Raw genomic sequence first — 19,755 nt, forward strand, 5'->3', positions numbered from 1 at the left:
AGATATCTGTCACACAGTATTAATATATATAGTTTTCTAGTAATATAGTACTAGGACAACCAGTCCAGGGTATGAAGAAAATTAACTCAACTCCATGACAATATAAAGATGCAGAATGTAGATCTGATTGAGATACCTGATTCTGTGATTTTTATGCCATTTGATATTTGTTTTAGTGTTATCAGTTCTGATAACCCTCATCTTCAGAAAATCCATGATAGCACAAGAAATCATCCTTTCAGTCTCCAAAGTGCAGCTCTAGCTTTTACATTGTAAGTTTTTATTAGGACATGAATGAAGCAAAAGTATACTGGCCTCTCTACCACTTGGCTCTCTCAGCTACTGTACTGCTCAGATGGTTCTCAAGTATTTTTCTCTCGTCCCTCCGGCCCCTAAACTTGGCTACAGCCAGAGGAGCTGACTCTGCTCCTCATTCAGCTTCGGAGGCACCAGGCCAAGATGGCTGGTGTGCATAGCCCCAGTGACGCGTTCGCTCACCTGCAGCACTACCAGCACAACGGCCTTCTAGGCCCCAGCATGCAGGTCAGGGGCCCTCGTACTTCCCTAACCTCCTCTACAGCACACTGCAACCCCTGCCAGTGCATTGTGGTCCCCCTCTCCCCAGCCAATCCCATACATTTTTTTCCTGTCATTCATAAGACTGTGCGGTCTGTTGGTATTGCTTGGTTGTCTTATTTAGTCAACTGTTTTGGCATGCGCTCTATTGCACTTCAGACTGTCCAAGTTGCTTTTAAGCTATACATAAGTGTCAGTGTCACTCATCTACCTCGTTCAAAACTAGAAAAAGCTTTCAGCGGCTGGTGTTATTCTTATTGTAAAAGATGCCATATTTTAAGCATGTTGCTTGTATTTTATTTTATTTGTTGTTTGATAGATACAAAAATAATACAACGAATACAACACATTTGTATGTATGTGTGCTTTTGCTCTTGGTGTTATCATTCCGATGCAGCCATCAGGATCACAGTCTCCCTTGTGAGTTTGCTCACAAACAGTGCATTGCTGTGAGACTGGCAGTCCACATGGAAGCTGCCACAGTGCTCAGTAATGACACCTCCACCCAGTTTCTAACATCCAAACATCCGCTGGCCATCCACCATGCACATGAACAAGTATAAACACTCAGTTTGACCACATGTCATGCACAAGACCTGTGTTGCTCAGTTATGTATGAGGTCAAACATGAGACAGTAAACCAGATTACGTAATTACAGTTTGGCTTTACTAACTGTGGATAAAAATACAGAGGTAGAAGTAAACTGTAATTGAGACCAAGTTAATTAAAGTTCTGTTAGCAAAGCCTGAAAAGCAAATAAAGGCCTTAGGAGTCATCTGGTCACCCATTATCCTTTGCAGCTTCATTTCAAATGATTTATCTCTCCACTGCTCATTTAAAGGCTGATGATACTTACATACAACTGAAGAAGGACCTGGAGTACCTAGATCTGAAGGTGGGCTCCAACAAAGTAAATGCCACTTTATCCTTTTCATCCTCTTGTCCACCTCCCCTCTGTGGACTACAATCTTGTTCTCCTGCTGCTGCCTCCAACATCTGCTTCCCTCTTTTCCAGTCTTTCCTCTGTTCTTTGCTGTGCTTTCTACTGTCTATTTATGATATAATTAACATGTCTTTTAACGGTCTTCTTCTTCTTCTTCTTATTCTCATAAATTATCCTTTTCATGGGGAAAAAGCCATTTTTGCATTAACAGTTTGATGAATCCAACGAAAAGTCCAGTGTGACTGATATAAAGTTAAATTTTGGCCTTCTTACTCAAGTAGAAGAAGTCCTGATTTTCAGGTTGTCACAGTGTTTTCAATTGGATGATAGTGCTGTACTTACAGATATAGTAGGGGGATGTCATTATGTCACCCTAACACATGTTGATGTTAAGCTCGCCCTGATGGGAATTGAAGTTGTTATAAGCACATGGCTTTCTAAAATGTTTGAGTCATGTGAACTCCAATTCCTACACTATATGAGTGTTAGTTGAGGCCTATTACTGCTGTATTTAAGCAGCCTGTCTCATTTAGCTAGCTATTGGCATATATTCCATATACACCTGTGCAAAGCATTTGATTTGTATGTTTAACACCACAATGCATTGATTAGAACTCTGGGTTGTCGTTTGGAATGGAGGGAGGTCATCTACCGATGTACAGTACGTCCTGTAACATCTCTCCATTTCCTGTTTCAAAACAGATCCAAAGTATTGACCCGATGATCGTTTCAGTACACAATGTGTTTGAAAACTCCAGTCCAAGTTTTGGGTACTGTTGGAATGTAAGGATGGTGTGCATACAAAGTGACAAAAGAGACCATTCCACTGCTTTTCAAAAGGAATGTGATGCATCCCTGGAAATTATAAAAGATTTGCACATGGATACCTTGAGCTAATCATTCACTGTGTGATACTCCAACACTGCTATGAGACTTAAGATGATGGGAAGCGAGTCGTTATGCCAGGTGGCTTCCTTGCATGCTGTTGAGCATTTCTGAATGTATTGAATGTTTGCTATGATATCCTCACTCTGCTTTTGTTTTGCTTGTAAGAGTTGACCCAATTGCGCTCTTTAAGAAATATACTGGCAATGTGATTATGATATGGCAGTGACAACCCTTAAGGCCTCTAGTTTCATTGTGATAACTGGCAACAGTAACGTGCTGTGGTGTGTGTTTACCGTGGTCCTGAAAGGGTTCTACAGAAACTTTGTATTGCACTTACATAAAGTAAACAAACAAAATCTGCCTTTCAATTTGATAATGTGTTTGGTTTGACACTCCCTGTCTGGTAAATTGCCGCATCTTTCGAACTCAATACTCCAAGCCTGTAATGCAGGCTTTCTTTTAAATACTTGTAGTTTCCAAGTCCAAGCTAAGATATCCTGGTGATCACTTGAGTCATTTTCCCAGACTTGACAAAGCTCCCTTCAGAGCCACGTAATACATTATAAAACTGTTCTCACAGGCTGTGTAGTACTCCACTTGACTAGTAATTGACTTTGGCATGTAAAATAGGTGGAATGCCCCTTTAACTGAGTCCCCCAATTGCATTGGTCCATATCGCTGTATTGGGTGCAATGATCCTGATGTGGGTGTGTCATGAATATTCCATCCACACTTTTCAGCTTCATGCATTACTAAATGTGACAGACAACTGCCAGACAGATCTCTGCCCCATTATGTAGAGAACCTCGAGACAGTCCCAATATTATTGTACTGATATAAAATTTCAAAATGTCACTTCTAACTACTACATAACTGATTACAGAAAAAGAGTGTTTTATAATAGTGTTGTTAAAATGGCCTGAAATAAGCATAAAAGAACAAAGCCTATTAAGCTCACTGTAAAAAGTCCATACACTGTATCTGTATACATAAAGGAATATACAGGCCTTGAAATGTTAAAGTATGTGAACAAGTGCTCAGAAGGTGCTCTACTTCTGTACTTATTGTACTGTATTTTCCACCTGCATATTTACATCTTTTGTGTTGTCTTGCTGATAATACATCTTCTTCCGCTTTCACGATACAGCATGCAGCCACACACATTTATTTATTATTCACACCTTCTCAGTCTCACACCGCTGGCTTTGCCCACCCTGTCACTGCTCTCTCCGCCAGCATATACATACTGCCTTACAACCACCGTCATGAAACTAGAGGCCTTGATAACTTACAGTTTAACATTTCAGCGGGTGAGACGCTGAAGTTTTTTGAAATAATGGAATTAAGGTTTACATTAACCTTAAATTTTTCCAATGTAAAACAATATGTTTCTGAATCATAAAATCAGCATTTAAGAATACATTTCTTCTATAAAGGACCTGGTTGTTTAAATTACTTACAGTGATAAGCAGCCAGAAAAGAGCAGCTTTGGGGTTTTTAGGGTTTCTTTGAACACAAAGATGCAGCAACTCTGCATAAATGTTTTTGCTCAGCTTCTGCAAGTTTTGTTATACCAGCTCATGCTCTTTTTTTCTGTTAGGGTGAATTTTTTTTCTATATTATTTTATTTACATCCATCCAGCTTGGTTTGTCTAGCAGTTTCACTGTTTGTTGAAAATCCATGCAGTTGTTACTAGAAGTATTGAAGTAAAGGTATTCAAAATATGTCATTTGATAACTAATATTAATACTGGGAATTTCAGGTTACTGGACGTGAGAGTTTAAAAACAGAAAGACCATCCAGGCCTGTGAAAATAGCAGAAAGTGATGCCGACGTAAGTGAATCATTATGTTCTCAGGAAAGAAACAGTCTGATAAGCACCCTGTTTATCTGTCTCCTTTTCTTTAAGATCTCCATTTCCGACTTCTTAGAATCCACTACAGAGAAGCAGCTGACTTTAGTCTGACTTTACTGTGTTTTAGTGTGGTTTTTGTGTGTGTGTGTTCTTAACTTGTGGTAAACAGAGGCTGCTAAGGGAAGGGAACGTATGTACATTGCAACACTGTGGGGACACCCATGCACACTGCACAGTCAGGGCCTGAGAGTATCGACCACAGCTTTTATTTTCCTCCCTGCAATTTAAAGGGAAAAATACATGTAATGGGAGTTTTAGATGTTGAGCTGTTAAATTTTTCAGTTTGATTTGCCTGATCCTGCTTTTTTCATTCTTTGTTTTCTGCTGAATAGAGGTAAATAAGATGGATGTCCTGGCTTTTCATCATTAGCATTGTTCCACTTTAACAATTTATAAGAAATTGCCAGTAAATTTGTCTGAACAATGAATATTTCATGCAATTAAAAACAACAATATACAGCAGCAAAATAAAAACAGCTTAATTATTAATTGAACAGAATGATAAATAGATCTGAGAAAAAATCCACTGTGTGAGAAAGACTGTGAACTAGGCAGTCTTATGTTGTTTTCATAAACACATAACCCATTTCTGGGAAAACAAATCTGTCACTCTCAATAAACACGGTTTCCTCCAAAAGTGAATTTGAAAATATGGATTTTTGATTATGATTACTCATAATGGGCATTACCAGATCTCTCCCCCAAACCAGACAGTATAGAGTCTTTTGATATTTCTCACTGCGCTGATGAGAGGAACTCCTCGGGGCTTTTCACATAGATGAGCCTTATTGACATATTTACAGACAGCGGAGACTACAGTAGACGATCAATTCGTCTTCTCTGGCTGCGTTGTTGTGAATATAGTTGAACAAAGAACGGAACAGCCAGCCTCTGTTGTAAACAGATACTGTATCCCATCAGCCCAGTCACTGTCTTTCCTGTTTTTCTGTTGCATTATGTCCACACTCTGTGTTATCAATAGGTGTGAATAGAAAGTAATAAGAAGAACAGGTAGATGTAGATTTTATCCTTTGTTGTCCTGCATTCTTATTGTTTCAGTGTGCTTTCCCTTTAGGTGAAATTAAGTCGACTGTGTGAACAAGACAAGATTCTACAGGAGCTTGAGGCCAGGATACGTACTTTGAAGGAAGACAAGGTTTTTGTTTCATACATATATTCAATTTTCTTTTTTTTCTTATACAGTATTTATATGTGTGTGTGTGTGTGTGTGTGTGTGTGTGTGTGTGTGTCCGCCTGCATTGGGGTGGTCTATAAAGGCTTCTTGTGTGTCTGTCATGTGCCTTTGTAGGACAAGCTGGAGTCTGTGCTGGATGTTTCCCACCAGCAGATGGAGCAGTACAGAGATCAGCCAGCCCACGCTGAGAAGATTGCCTACCAGCAGAAATTACTACAAGAAGATGTCGTGCACATCAGGGCTGAAATATCCCAAGTTTCCACAGTAAGACACATGCTGCACTCACAAATTCATTATGCTTATGACGACACCCCCCTCCCAGTTATGTATCTATTGGTAGGTAACAAGATGTTCACTTTTTGTTCTATTTTTACTTGTTCCCTTTCAATGGTTTCTGCAACTGGCACAATGTTTCAGGTTGACTGTCACTATCAAAATGAGTGCTCTGGGACAAACCTGGCGCTAAAAATGAACACATGAGTACATTTCTCCACCACTCAAAAAATGCTTTAGTCAAAATGTTCATTGATGTTCAAAATCATCAATGTTAAAATGAAAAAAACGAGGTGTTTCAACAGAACATTTGCAAAAAAAAAACCCCACAAGATTAGGCAAGAGTAAATAAGAGTAGTTTTGGCTCTCCCACATTGTGTTTGAACATTTGTGACTCTCTCAATGGACACCTTGAGAAGGTACTAAAATCTGACTGAACAATTAAAAACAACAGAGCAAATCCAAGTGATTCAGTTTAAAAATCTCTATTTCAAGTGAGAAAGCATAACACAACTGAAGAAATTCAAGGTACCTGCTCTTTACTAGTCCCAATGGCATCTCACCACACAAGGCCAATTCTGTTAAAGTAGCATTGGCTCATGACATGAGTACAGTATCTGAAAGCTGTTTTTTGTCTTATTACAACATGGAGAGTCTTCTGTGTTGTTTTTTGTAGGAGATGGAGAACGCATGGAATGAATACAGCCGACTAGAGAGAGATGTGGACTGGCTGAAGTCAGCCCTGCAGGGACAGATGAACCGTACCGATCTCTCTCAGGTCTGTGGCTCAGTGATCTCTGTTAACACACACAGGCAGTCATTCACTATGATGGGTGTGTGTGTGTGTGTGTGTGTGTGTGTGTGTGTGTGTGTGGGAATGAGTTACAAACTACTGATTTCATATGCACAGACAAAGCAATGAATACTAAGTGGTTGATGTCTCTTCGGAGGATCATGTAATGGCTTCAAATTAATTACTATTTTGGCAAAATAGATGAACTTTTCATGAGTAATACATTGTCTTAAAAGTATGAAAAAAATATATTCACACTGTGTGTCTATGTATATGTGTGTGTTTCTCTGTGAGCAGCAAGAGAAAGTCCAGATCAGAAAAGAGCTGTGGAGGATTGAAGACGTTATCGCAGGCCTCAGCACCAGTAAAGCCAACTATAAAGTCACTATCTCCTCTGTTACCAACCCAGGTGAGACAAGCGCTACCTGGAGGTTTCATGTGTACAAAGCAAATGGTATTTGCAGTCTGTGCAATACAGTACAAGCCACGTGGTCATACTGCTGTATCTCGCTCTTAATCATATACTCGATACTAATGCCTTTAACATTCCCCATGGGGAAAGAAAGCACTGTCTTTTCAGCCTTGTGTGTATTCATGTTACATGTTCATACACATCAAATTCCCCAGAGAGGAAATTTGTGCCTTCAGTGTCGGCGTCATCAGTGCCTTCTGTGTCCGGGAGCCCGTCTGCTATGGAGATGAGATTGTCCCAGCAGCAGCAACACAGCCCCCACCTCAGCCCCAGTAGACACACCCCCACCCTTTCCTCCAGCCCCAGCCAGCAACCCTTACACCACTCTATAACCATCACCAGTGGGCTTAAATGGGTGAGTGACCCCTGCCACCGAAAAGCTTCACCTTTTCTCTTTTGGGTCAGTCTTAAGCACTAGATAAAGAGTTGTAACTATTGTTTATTTTCATTATAAATGAGTCAATCAATTCTTTTTACCATTAATAAATGAAATGTTTTGTTAATAAAATGTCAGAAAATCGTGAAAAATGCCCATCGCGTTGTCTAAGGGTGATGTCTACAAATTGTTTGTTTTATATATTGGACCAACAGTCCAAACCCAAAAAGATAATCAAAAATAAGCCCCTTTAAAAGGGCTATATGTAAGTTGACTTTAATAAATCAAATTTTCAATTATTTAAAAAAATTTTCTTATTGTCAGTGGGCTCAAAACTCACTTAAAAATGAAGCACACGCCCGTTTTCTCCGTTGCTTGTATCAGCCACTATTCTGCTTTTAATGTGGGATCTCTGGGTCAGATTCAGCCCTGTGCGCGCTCCCGAGCCTCTCTCAGACTACAGCAAAAACACCGCAGCTAACGACATGCAGTCCCCTAAAACCATGAAACAACCGGCTCATAGCAAAACACAGGCTCCACGTAAGGATACAAAACAACAATAAAGGTTTATGTGCTGAAGCCCATCACACAAAACAGGTTCAGATGATTAGAACAAAGTGAGCATTAGTAAAGCTGGAGAAACACAGAGAAAGTCACGTTAGCTCGCCGGCTAATGCCGAGCAGTTGCTAATGTTGTCCGGTGCAAAGTTATATCGCTTTCATATTACTTCACCAACTAATGCGACCCATGTTACTTTCCTCTGTACCACTGTTATGTCAAAGTGTCAAAGCCTGTAAGAAATTATGTAATGGTAAAAAGCAAATGTGGAGTGATTTGTTTACTATCCTATTGTAATGCAGCCACGAGCAGCCAGCTAACGCTACATTAGCCCCGACCTGCCGCTGTTTGCTTCATAACGTTCAATTTAGATTTATTGCCTTTTACCGATACACGTCTTCTCCACCTCTCAGTCGCTGTAACTAACATGACCCACATAATATACAACCCAGAGGAAGAGCCATCCACTAACACTACAGTAAATTTACTTACTGCGGTCTAACTATTATAAAGTATGACACAATCTCGTTATAAGTTATATTCAGTCCAGCTCACTAACAGTTTCATTATCATCCAAAACATGTAGCTGTGCTGAAAGCGCCAGTGTTGATCTGCCTCTGAGATGGGAATCTCATGAGTCTGAACATGTCTGAGTGAAAAGCCACAGCCTGCATGCTGGTGTTCCTGCGTTTATTGCAAGATTTCTGTTTGAAAGCGGTTGTGTTTCGGATTATGCTCGCTCATGAGTTCAAGTGAGCACGCATACGAGCACACGCCTGGTAGCAATCTTAAAACCGCACCGCTAGTGGCTGCTGAAAACTCCATAATGCCCCTTTAAGGAAATTGTAAAATTTTCTGTTGATGGACTAATAGATTAATAAATATAGCTCCAGTTTTGTTATTTTAAGATTGCTTGCCCAGAATGCTTTTTGCCCTCATTGGATAGCAGAAGGTATAGAGACAGATAGGAAATAAGGGGACAGAGAGGGGTATGAGATGAGAAATGGTCCCCAGCTGGAATCAAAGTTATTATGCACTCTGTAAAAAATTAACAAAACATAGCTTAAAGGTGCCCTGTGGAGTTGTCTTGTACATTTTAAATTCAGTGTTTCTTAGCAAAACCAAGCGGCAACCCCTGGGACTGACAAATGTAGCCACTGTGGAAGTGCCAAAACATACAGTTCCTCCAATGGTCACTTGAGGCTGACTCCAAAAGTGAGTCAATCCCCACAGACCTCCGTGTTAAAATGGCCAACTTTACAGCAGAAATAAACATGTTGACAGCCTGGTACAAAAAAACGTTATTGGTCTCTATAGCAAATTTACATGTTCATGACAACTTAATGGGAGTGAATTTTCACATAACTCACCCATTAAATTATATTATGGTTATATTATAGTTATGCATTGTTAAGGTCGTGGCCACTTTGAGTAACAGGTGAGTGCCGTCACAGGTGGCTAGATAGAGCAATCAGGCTTCATTTGGTCCTCCTCAGTTCCACCGGCACTCGTAAGTCTTTGACCATTTTTGGATTAGCCAGGAGTCAGGTACTGCCAAGACAGTGACAGCCGGAGCCAGCCACATTGAGCTTCACAATCGCTCAATATTTTATACAGTCTTTGACCAAAGCTAATTGTTTGTATCTTTGAGGTCTAACAAACATGTCGAGTGCATTTCCTTCCTAATGAAATTCAAAATACAGGATTGTTTACATCCCTGTTTACTAGCTAGCAGTCTTTTTCTTCCTTGCTTTTGCTGCCGCATTTCAGCATATGTTGGCGTGTTACCGCCACCTGTTGGTCAGTGGAATAGCGTGACACCATTGGTAGGACTGTGTATCGGGACCCACTCATAGAAAAAGCTCCATAGCGCTACTACAGGTCAAAAACTCTGCAGGGAACCTTTAATGTGAGTATCCACAAATGTGTATGTAGCACCAGATAATTATTAGTGGTTTTGTGGTCTTTGGAAAGACTGATGTCACAGTCTGAGCAATGTCAGGTCGATGCTTGTTTGTAATTTTAAGTAAACAGCTGTAGCTAACAGTTGTTCTGTGTGCAGGGTGAGGATGATGTGCCTCCCAGACCTCCTCTACCTCAGCTCTACAGTCCTGATGAGCATCCCCCTGCGGTGCCCCCGTTGCCCCGGGAGACAACAGTCATAAGACACACTTCTGTACGCGGCCTCAAACGACAGTCAGATGAACGCAAAAGGGACAGGGAGATTGGCCACTACACTAATGGAGACAGTAAGGTACATGCTGTATGTGTGTTTTGCATTTGTGCTGCTTAAATATCTTAAATTTGTTCTCTGTATATAATCTCTGTTTGTGTATCTCAGGTTGAACTTAGGCCTTTCCTGAGCGATCCAGAGCTTATGGGCGCTGGAGACGGCTGCAGCCACATTACTGTAGTAGCATCTGGACATGATGGTTACCAGACGTTACCTAGCAGAGGTATGCAGGTGATAGAGAAAAGATTTATTTAGCATGATGTAGCATATTTATTACAGTATGTTAAGCATTTTACACCAGCGTTTGGCTTTATGGCTTTATAGTAGAACGGTGCTTTAATGTTTGTGGGCTTTCCCTCAGGAGTGGCTGGCTCCTCGCTTAGGCTAAATCAGTCATCAAGCATCTCCTCATATGTGACCCTCCGAAGAGCAGCCTCTGCTGCCAGCATGAAGGTGAGGTGCAGAATGAACTAAGAATCAAATGTGGGAACAGTGAATTAAAAGTGAGTACACAAATCAGTGGAGAGACAGCACAAACACAGAAGTATGTAACCCCAGTTCTAGATGATAGCAATAGAATTCATGAATGATTAATCCAGAGTAAAAAAAAAAGTCACAATGATTCCTCTGGCTCTCCCAAGTCCTCCATTAAACCCAGCTTCTGAACTCGAGACTGGAAAGAATACAGTGATCTGAGAACACAAGTGTAATGTTCTGAGGGATAAAATGTTTCTCAGATCTCAGATTTTGGTAAAATGCATCTTAATCATTTAGACATGAGGACCTTGAACTATCATATTTTGATTTGAGAACAATTGAGTTTAACAAGCTACAATAAACTATAAACCTAATAACTATCTACTAAATTCATCCAAAGTCCTTATACAGTAAATCAGCCTTATTGTGGAGAAGAAAAATAAGCATGTTGTGGGACTGGAAGCTATGTGTAAATTAATATACACTGTGCATCCGATTCTCTTTGTATATTCCAATTCTAACTTAAGAAATGTCTCGTGTTCCTTTTTTATTCCTTATTAACATTAGTTATGCTTTTACCTTCGTGTTTATTTTCTTCCACGGCTTTGCCTTCTGCTGAACCTTTTGCTCATGCTATCAACTCTCTTTCCTCACACTCCTCAGGAGAGACCAAAAAGTGCCTTGGAGCGTCTGTACTCTGGGGACCCAGCGCAGCAGCAGCAGAGGGGGAAGATGAGTGCTGATGAGCAGCTGGAGAGGATGAAGAGGCACCAGAAGGCTCTTGTCCGCCAGCGCAAACGCACCCTGAGTCACGGAGACCGCCACGCCTCTCCATCATCGCGCTCCTCGTCCTCATCCTCACGCCCGCTTTCAGCTGACTTGGGATCAGTATGTTACTAGAACAGCATCACACGTCACACTCTCATGCATGACAACAACCAAACTGAGAGTGGTGATCTACAGTAGTCTTGCATGCTTTTACTCAGTGTAGTCTATTTTTTCTCTGTTCCTGACATTACAAAGTTGATAGTGCTACATTAAGTTAGTACAGTATGGTAATTGACTTCTTATTTCATGCATGTTGTTTTTCAGACTTTAATGGGCCTTTTTCACAGCAGACTTTTTTCATAGCAGGAAAAGCACAGGTGTTACTAATAACATTAACAATGGCTCCATTTTATTCCCAGTAAGGCATGACAATTTAAACCAGCTTGCCAGGACTCTTTGAAAAGGAAACTTTGCAAGTAAATGGAATTCAGCCATTATTATTTGTATTATTAACACCCGTGCTGTTCCTACTGTGACAAGTCCAAATGTCATATATAACAACGGCCTATACAGATAAGTGGATAACAGTTTCTGTTTTCCACTTAACATGTAACTGTAGCACAACCATTGTATGCAAATCATATATAATTGAAAAAAGTGTTTATTATAGAGTGGGAATCATTAAATTTCCATTGAATAGGGATAGTATCTTTACTAATAATATACCTCGCCTATCAAACAAATAATACACTAATTACCTCAGACACAGGCCATCAATGCCATTTACCCTCATATTCATTGGTTTTTGGGTATTTACAACACTATTCTCTGTCATAGAGCCATTTATCCATCTCACTTCTCCTCACTGATCTTTCCATTTCTTGGCTATCTGACAGTATATTTCTTTACCATATTACCATTCTGTATAACACTGACTCGTGCTTTTAGAATGTGTCTGTTCACCAGAGTTCTGTGTCTCCTCATTTAGATATTAATGCCTGCTGGTCTTGTGTGTGTGTGTGTGTGTGTGTGAGAGAGAGAGTGAGAGAGAAAGAAGAGGAAGAGAAAGAAAGTGCCTACTTATTTTCTACTGACCAAAACATTGACACACACTGAGCAGTGTCTATTTAAGCCTACTCATCTCAACCTAATCATGGCTTTTTATTTTACTTAAATGAAGATTACAATGGTCTGAGTGTTAATGGATTGGGACCCACTGTTATTCCTTTTTGTCACTTCCCAGTCTGTGAGAGGAAGCCTTTTAGTCAGATAATGCTAATGTGTATGACATCTATTTCATATCAAAACATAGGTGTTTCTACCTGCTAATTAATTGTTAGTTATAAGAACCCTTACTTTTTCAAATGTGAATGCTTGCAAATAAATAAACATTATTTTCTAATGAACTCATATTGCCATGTTTTTTTATTTATTATATTTTTTCTATGAATACATAAAATATGGATGTGTTTGGCGAAACTGTCATTGGTATGAGTGAAGTGATTGTTCCTGTTTGTTTTAGTGGCACTGTGCTGTTTTTATCAGAATTTACAGAGCTTTTGATTTCATATAAGCATGCATATATCTCTCATACTATATATATGCATGCTCCCTCTTTTTTTTTCATTTTCACACCTGTACGCACATACACACACACACTCTCTCTCTCTCTCTCTTTGTAGCCAGTAACAAGTGATAACTAGTGTGTTGTACAGTACTTTACATGAAATTATGTGTGAAGGCAAGTGAAACAAGTCACTTTCACATTTACTTGATGAACAAGACAACTTGATGGCAGCATCCTGTAATTTGTTTCACAGTCTATTTTTTTCCCCTTGTGCGTTGTCCAGTGGAAGAGAGAGCAGGACTTTGACCTGCAGTTGCTCGAGAGGGCTGTTCAGGGGGAGGAGGCACAGGGAGTTAGGAGCGTTCAGGGGGAGGAAAAACCTCCCGAGCACAAAGAAAGACCCCGCTCGCACTCTGATGAATGGCTGACCTTCCGCTACATGGTCACAACCCCTCCCACACATGAGGTCGACCTGGAACCACTCGAGTATGACCTGGACCTTAACAAAGAGGTATGTTATCTTTGTGTCAGCAAAGAAATACAGCTGAATCTCATGAAGTTAGATGAAAACACATCACACTCAACCAAAGACAAAAAAGAGCAGGAGTGTGTGTAACCACAGCCAAAAAATAAATATTTTGAATAAAAAAGAACAGTCTAACTGATTTGGGTGTGGGAACCCTTTTTTAATACTTTCTAAATGCGGAAATTCCAGAAAGGACTCTAAATTCATTAAAAAAGTTTGCCTCAACCAAGCACATAGTTAAATGAGAAATATGAAATGTGTGTGCACAGTAGCGGCGAGTGTTTGTGTTACAACATCGTTTGCAAGTTAGCAGTACAGCAATGGACAGCAGGCAGGGTGTTGACAGTTTAAAAAGAACGCCTTATTTAATATATGTCGCAGTGAGTAGTTGTGTGAGCGCTGCTACAGTGTGACGGAACTATACTAGCAGCTGTCTGCCTGTACTTGATCACACGTTTTTATTCCAAGGCATGTAGTCAGGGGTGTCACACAAAAATCTGGACCATGTACATAAGCATTCTCAATGGGCAGTTCCTCGCATCCACGGCTATTCATTCTAATATCTTTGTGGGCCCTTCTCACATGAGGGCCCTGAATAATTAGTCCCCCCCAGTCCTACACCCCTGCATGTAGTGAAGGGTAAAAGATGTTTGCTGACTACGCAGTGAATTTCTGTTGGAAATTATGGCATTATTGCTTGTTTTGTTCTTGCAAAGATGATGATATCATTGCATGAGCATCCCCTTTTTGGAAAGCGGTGTAAAAACAAACAGAACCTAGCACAGCAAAAGCACTGACTGGTGCTTATTCTAGTGTATGTATAATGAGGTAGAAGAAAACAGACAAACATCTAACATTACTTAAAGCAACCTTACAAAATAATGATCCCTTGAATAAAACACTGTTGCTAAATGTCCAACAACAGTTTAACTCCTTGTTGTAGGCTTAGCTTTGTAAACTTTCTGTCCGTATATCCTTCAGCTGTGCAAATTGATAGATCATTTTTTTGGTGATCTTCTAGAAAGGATGATGATAAAGCAACTCAGATCTTAAACACACACTATATCTGTTTTGTGCAGCTTTCCAAGCCTCCGAAGGTTTTGATCCCAGAGCGCTACGTGGATTCAGAGCCTGAGGAGCCTCTCAGTCCGCAGGAGGTGGAGGAGCGCCATCGTAAGGTGGAGCGCATCAAGAACATCTTGGCAAAGTCCAGGTGAATAGAATAAAATAATACTTATTTTGCATTAAAATGTTGGTGATCACTGGCTAATTATGGGGTTTCACGTGGTCAAGTTCAAGCCCTTTGCTGGTAATCATTCACCCCCACAGATTGAGCAAGGTGCTATATTTCCACCACCTACAAAGGCACTGGACTCTAGCATCCCTGTGGGTGTGCATGAGGCCCTCACAGCATCAACACATTTCCACGTTATTACCAATGCATCATATTTTGTCAGTTTGATGTTTTATTTCTTTGTGGCATGGGACAGTGTGCAAAACCTAGGACCAACAGTGACTGTCGACAAGCCAGAGGTGGGGCTGGTGGCACTCGACTCAGCTCTGCAGGAGCAGGAGAGGATCATCACCATGTCTTATGCTCTCGCCTCGGAGGCTTCACTCAAGAGCAAAATAGTTGCAGGTTAGTTATTTATAAAATCTGAATTAATTTCAGTTGTGTATAAGCCTGTAGATTGTAGGTTATGGTACATCTATGCTATAAGTGTAAAAATCATTATTCTACAGAAATACTGACACACGTATCTGCCCCCCCCCCCCCCCCCCCCCCCTCAAAAAAGAAGGCATACCTGTGCAGACAACTTAAGTAAAATTTCTCCTAGCATCAAATTGACGAATCTTTTGGTTGAAGAAGGGATAAAGAGAAGGTAAGCGGCCTTTCAAGAATGCTGGATTGATGGAGTGGAGATGAGAGAAGGGCGTAAGGTGCATAGTCATGCAATAAGGCTGTTCATTCCCTAATAACTGAACATTATTCCTTCTTAGGAGCACAGATAGTCTCTAATTGCAATCCGTGTAGAGTCTTTCAGACAGGGGAGGAATCGCTTGATGAGGCCATTTTGTGTGCTGATCAATGACCCAGTCAGACTCTGCTCTCCTTCTGCATACCATTGCGGCTGCTTTGAACGTAGCTCTGAACCTGCATAAAAGACACTGCGCTCACTTTCCATCTCTTTCATACTCTACAGCAGACAGGCAAGTTCATTTTCACTGTAGCTGCAGCAGATTGTCAGTCTGTCTGCCACACACACACACACACACACACACACAAGCACACGCATGCACACACATATCTGTCACACACAGTAACACTCAAGCTGTCAGCGTCTGTGGAAGCTTAATATGCACAGTGAGGCAAAGTCAACAATTATAACATTATTTCCAGCATAGAGAAATGTCAGAGAATATAACTGGTGGCATCTTGTCATTGGAGACTGAATCAATGACTTTCTTTCCCTTTGGTGTTAAAGTAAGGTATGCTGGTGCGCTTTCAAATCCCTGAATTAAAAGAAGAGTCTTTTTCACAGTATTATGCATGAGAGACTTCAATAATGCTGGCATAAAAGCAGGAATATGCAGCACTGCAATTATGTACAGTATATGTAAAAAAGTTGTTTTTGATTACCCTTATTGAATTTGTTATTCTAAATTGTTAAATAATTTGGTGTTTTGTAAATCATCGCCAGGAATATTGAAAAGAATTTCTAATTTTGTACTGAAAAAATGATCTACAAAATATTGACCATCTATAAAATAAACATCCTTGTGTAGTGTGCCTCTTCAACTATTCATTGCTCTTTTCCTCTTTTAAGCTGGTGAAATGTCCATATATGTGAGACCTCATTAATTAATCTACTAGCTCTATGGTTTATGACAGCTATAACTTTAATATATCCAGTTGTATCATGTCATTGTGAGCAATGCTGCAGATCAGTGAGCAGTACTGCTTCATGGCAATATTGGATTTACAGGAATTTAGCATCACTGTGATGGAGTGCCTTGATTTGTCAGGTATTTATTCATCTGGTTATTTTACCAAAAGAAAGGTTTGTAAGAATAATAATGTAAATACATCATATAAAGTGATAATCCGTGTCGCTCACCCCTGCTGTCATTAGTATGCAGTGTAAGTGTAGTCAGCAGAGTTTAAACACTTTCAGAAAACATTGTGTGTTGTAGCCTTCAGTGTAGCATTTGACTAACAACCAATGTTGTTTTCTCCCTCTCTGTTTCCCTTCTGTCCTCTCCTCTGTAGTTCCAACACAGGCTAACCTCCCCACCCCTCCTCCCCCACCACCTCCCCCTCCTCCTCCTCTTCCTCCTGTATCTCTGCCGCCTCCTTCCCCTCTAAGCAACGGGATTCACTACACTTTTGTCTAATCCGAGAAAGAAAGTAAGGCCTAACTGCATGTTTTACAGTGCTAATGTTTTCAAGGCCTCACTAATTCTCTCTAACGCAGGGCTCCTGTGTGCTATACACCTCACTGCATGCTTACTGCTCTGTAGTGATTTTAGGAAACGCATCTTGTCTAGGTTAGGGAATCCCTGCCTCTGCTCCCAATATAATCCAAACAAACATCTGCAGGCAGTCTGCTCATCCCACTGTGATAATTGTGTGTAAATTGTTTTTTTTCCCTTTCTTTTTGTACCACTGCCAAAATATTTATGGATGGTTGAGGAAAGAAAGGGCTCAAACGAACATGACTGTTTGTAGCATTGTGTATAATTAACAAAAGAGACACCTTTTGATTTAGCACCTTGACAGTTCAGTAGTCAGCACAGCTGCATTCCACAGCACCAATTAGCTCCCCATCTGTAGCCTGGCAGTGATAAGTCAGAAAAAGAAAAAAAAAAACAACAGTAGCTATCACTGTTGTAACTGTAAATGCAGAAAGAGGGTTTGTGTCATTTTACTGGCTTATTAAAAACTTCCATCAGCCAAAATGTATTAGATTGATGACTAAATGGACTAATAGAATGAAATAAATTGCTGCATGGATGTCAAAAAAGTGCTGCACATGGGCACACATGCATAAAATAATCAGATTTAGGATGAACAAACACACACACAGTAACAAAGTGTCTTGCTGCGTTTGACCTCTTGCATTAATGTCATGTCAGAATAACTTGTGAGACTGCATGCTTTACGCTTTGTGTTTTGATGTGCTGATTCTTATTTTTCCCAACTTTTCTTTTCTGTATCTCTCATCCCATGTTCAGGTCAGCCATTTGAGGCGGGATGTGTAGTTGGTTTGTAAAAGTTGCTCTGCCACTTAACAATTTTGTGTTCATCGCTAAGAGTGGAATGACACACAGGATCTACTTGCTGGATTTATTTTAAGTGAACTAATTCAGAACTACAGTGCACATATCCCTGATATCCCTATCAGTGGTTATCAAGTTACTGTATTGTTAACAATTGTAATGTGCCTGCATAGCTGTTCACCAGCCAGTAGAAGTGCAAGCTTAACAAAAGTGCTTTAACAGTGATGGACTATAAAACTTTCAGTTGTTTTAACTGAGAATTTGAACTTTGAGGAAGAGTAGGAGTTTTCTACGCATTGAATGTGTATAGTAACTGTGTTGAAGGTACTGGTCACTCATACTTATATTTATTAATTCTACAGCTTTCACATACTGTATGTGTGGCCGCTGTTTATTGTCTTTTGTGTGATAAAATTTTGAAAATCATCGTCATTCATTATTCCTGTTGGTTATGCAGTGTCAATGGGAAAAAACATTTTGTCATGGTGTATGAACAGGAACAACAGTGAGAGACTGGACGTAGGATTTATAATTGACTCATTGACTTCATAAAAAGAAAGAAAAACTCTGGTATTTCATTTTGATAAATTCTGCTGTACTAACTTTGTCTTTCTCTCTTATCACTTCTCAGCTCAAGCAATTTCTGGACACTGAGGTGCTATCCCATGATGACAAAAAAAACAAAAAGAACTGGATTCTGCAAGTAAGAATTTTTGGACTTTGGACATTTACACCCCTGCATACAGCAGTACAAGAGCTGTACTAAACATTTCACCTGCTCTCTGAGGCTCACGCAGGATTGACTCATTAAAGTGGTTCTAGTTGCTGAGAGTGACAGGAAAAGGGAAGACTTTGCATTAGGAGCTGCTGTGCTTATTAACTATGGAAGTGTCTAACAAATGTTAATCTCATGATAAAAACATATTTTCTACATGTTATTGCACTTTGAATTGTACACTATATCATGTTTTCAAGGTATGACTGAATTGCTTTTACTTGCGGTGTGATCTGAACTGGGATGTTTGTTTTTTCGTCATGTATGGGATGTTAAGAACAAGAGGTACTAAATGTGTCATGATGGTAGTATTTTTGTCAAAACTCGGATAATATTCTTACACCAAACCACTTGAAATATCATATGTATGTACCCGTAGCACTGCCAGTCACCTTTTAGCTTGCCAAAATGAATTTTATTTTTGCTTACATCAGGACAAAAATAACCTTTAACATATTTTCTGTGTGACTGGGGATGGTTGCACAATGGACATTTCTAAAAATGTGAATATTAAAGATATTAACACAATATCTGGTTTATCACTGTATTTTTTTTCATATATATTACATTTATTTAATTTTATTTAAATGAATACTATACATACTCTGCTGTCCAATGGCAAAATTCAATCAGCAAAAAGTATACAATTGTAGTATTCCATTTTATATTTTAAAGGAAATTCAGTCATCAACCTGTCCTCCTGCATTAGTGATTTTAAAAAGTTGTTTATGACACAGGTTTCTCTGCCTTATACTTGAACAGTCACATTTTCAGTCAGAACACATTGGTGTTGTTCAACCAACAAATGATCACTCGGCAATCATACCATACAACAGAAACAAAATCCAAAATGTAGAGAAGAAGAACCAAGACAGTATTATGTTCACTTTTCCTCCATCACTAACAGTAAAAGTGTGACTATTATTTTACCTTTGACACCCAACTGAGCTGTATTAAAAAAAAGGTTCTCAAAGAGATTGAAAGTTTATTCTCAACGTTGGAAACATCAGTTGCCAAAATACTTTTACAAAATCTAAATGGCTTGGGCCACAGACTCAGAAAGTTCACTAGTCCTTGTGATTGATTTCCACTGCAGGAGCTGGACAATCTTACTTCCTTTCCTTAATGCCTGTTTT

At 39.8% G+C, this 19,755-nt stretch overlaps 1 protein-coding gene across 17 annotated transcripts in view; it reads left to right on the forward strand.

The window, feature by feature from the left end:
* plekha7b (pleckstrin homology domain containing, family A member 7b) overlaps nucleotides 1–19,147 on the forward strand; it is a 71,852-nt gene extending 52,705 nt beyond the window's left edge. For 8 of the 17 annotated variants that reach the window (XM_046032681.1, XM_046032688.1, XM_046032689.1 and 5 more), the window contains 16 exons: nucleotides 409–543; nucleotides 1,419–1,487; nucleotides 4,172–4,243; nucleotides 5,400–5,480; nucleotides 5,634–5,783; nucleotides 6,469–6,570; nucleotides 6,883–6,994; nucleotides 7,213–7,412; nucleotides 10,055–10,246; nucleotides 10,334–10,448; nucleotides 10,587–10,678; nucleotides 11,366–11,590; nucleotides 13,291–13,548; nucleotides 14,643–14,776; nucleotides 15,054–15,202; nucleotides 18,476–19,147. In XM_046032681.1, the coding sequence (XP_045888637.1) occupies nucleotides 409–543; nucleotides 1,419–1,487; nucleotides 4,172–4,243; nucleotides 5,400–5,480; nucleotides 5,634–5,783; nucleotides 6,469–6,570; nucleotides 6,883–6,994; nucleotides 7,213–7,412; nucleotides 10,055–10,246; nucleotides 10,334–10,448; nucleotides 10,587–10,678; nucleotides 11,366–11,590; nucleotides 13,291–13,548; nucleotides 14,643–14,776; nucleotides 15,054–15,202; nucleotides 18,476–18,498 (2,109 nt within the window). In that variant the 3' untranslated portion in view covers nucleotides 18,499–19,147. The remainder of the gene's footprint in view (nucleotides 1–408; nucleotides 544–1,418; nucleotides 1,488–4,171; nucleotides 4,244–5,399; nucleotides 5,481–5,633; nucleotides 5,784–6,468; nucleotides 6,571–6,882; nucleotides 6,995–7,212; nucleotides 7,413–10,054; nucleotides 10,247–10,333; nucleotides 10,449–10,586; nucleotides 10,679–11,365; nucleotides 11,591–13,290; nucleotides 13,549–14,642; nucleotides 14,777–15,053; nucleotides 15,203–18,475) is intronic. The other 9 variants (XM_046032685.1, XM_046032684.1, XM_046032683.1 and 6 more) reach the window with 9 other exon arrangements.
* The last annotated feature ends 608 nt before the right edge of the window (nucleotides 19,148–19,755 follow it).

The sequence above is a fragment of the Micropterus dolomieu genome, linkage group LG20 (assembly GCF_021292245.1).
Source record: "Micropterus dolomieu isolate WLL.071019.BEF.003 ecotype Adirondacks linkage group LG20, ASM2129224v1, whole genome shotgun sequence".
NCBI lineage: Eukaryota > Metazoa > Chordata > Actinopteri > Centrarchiformes > Centrarchidae > Micropterus > Micropterus dolomieu.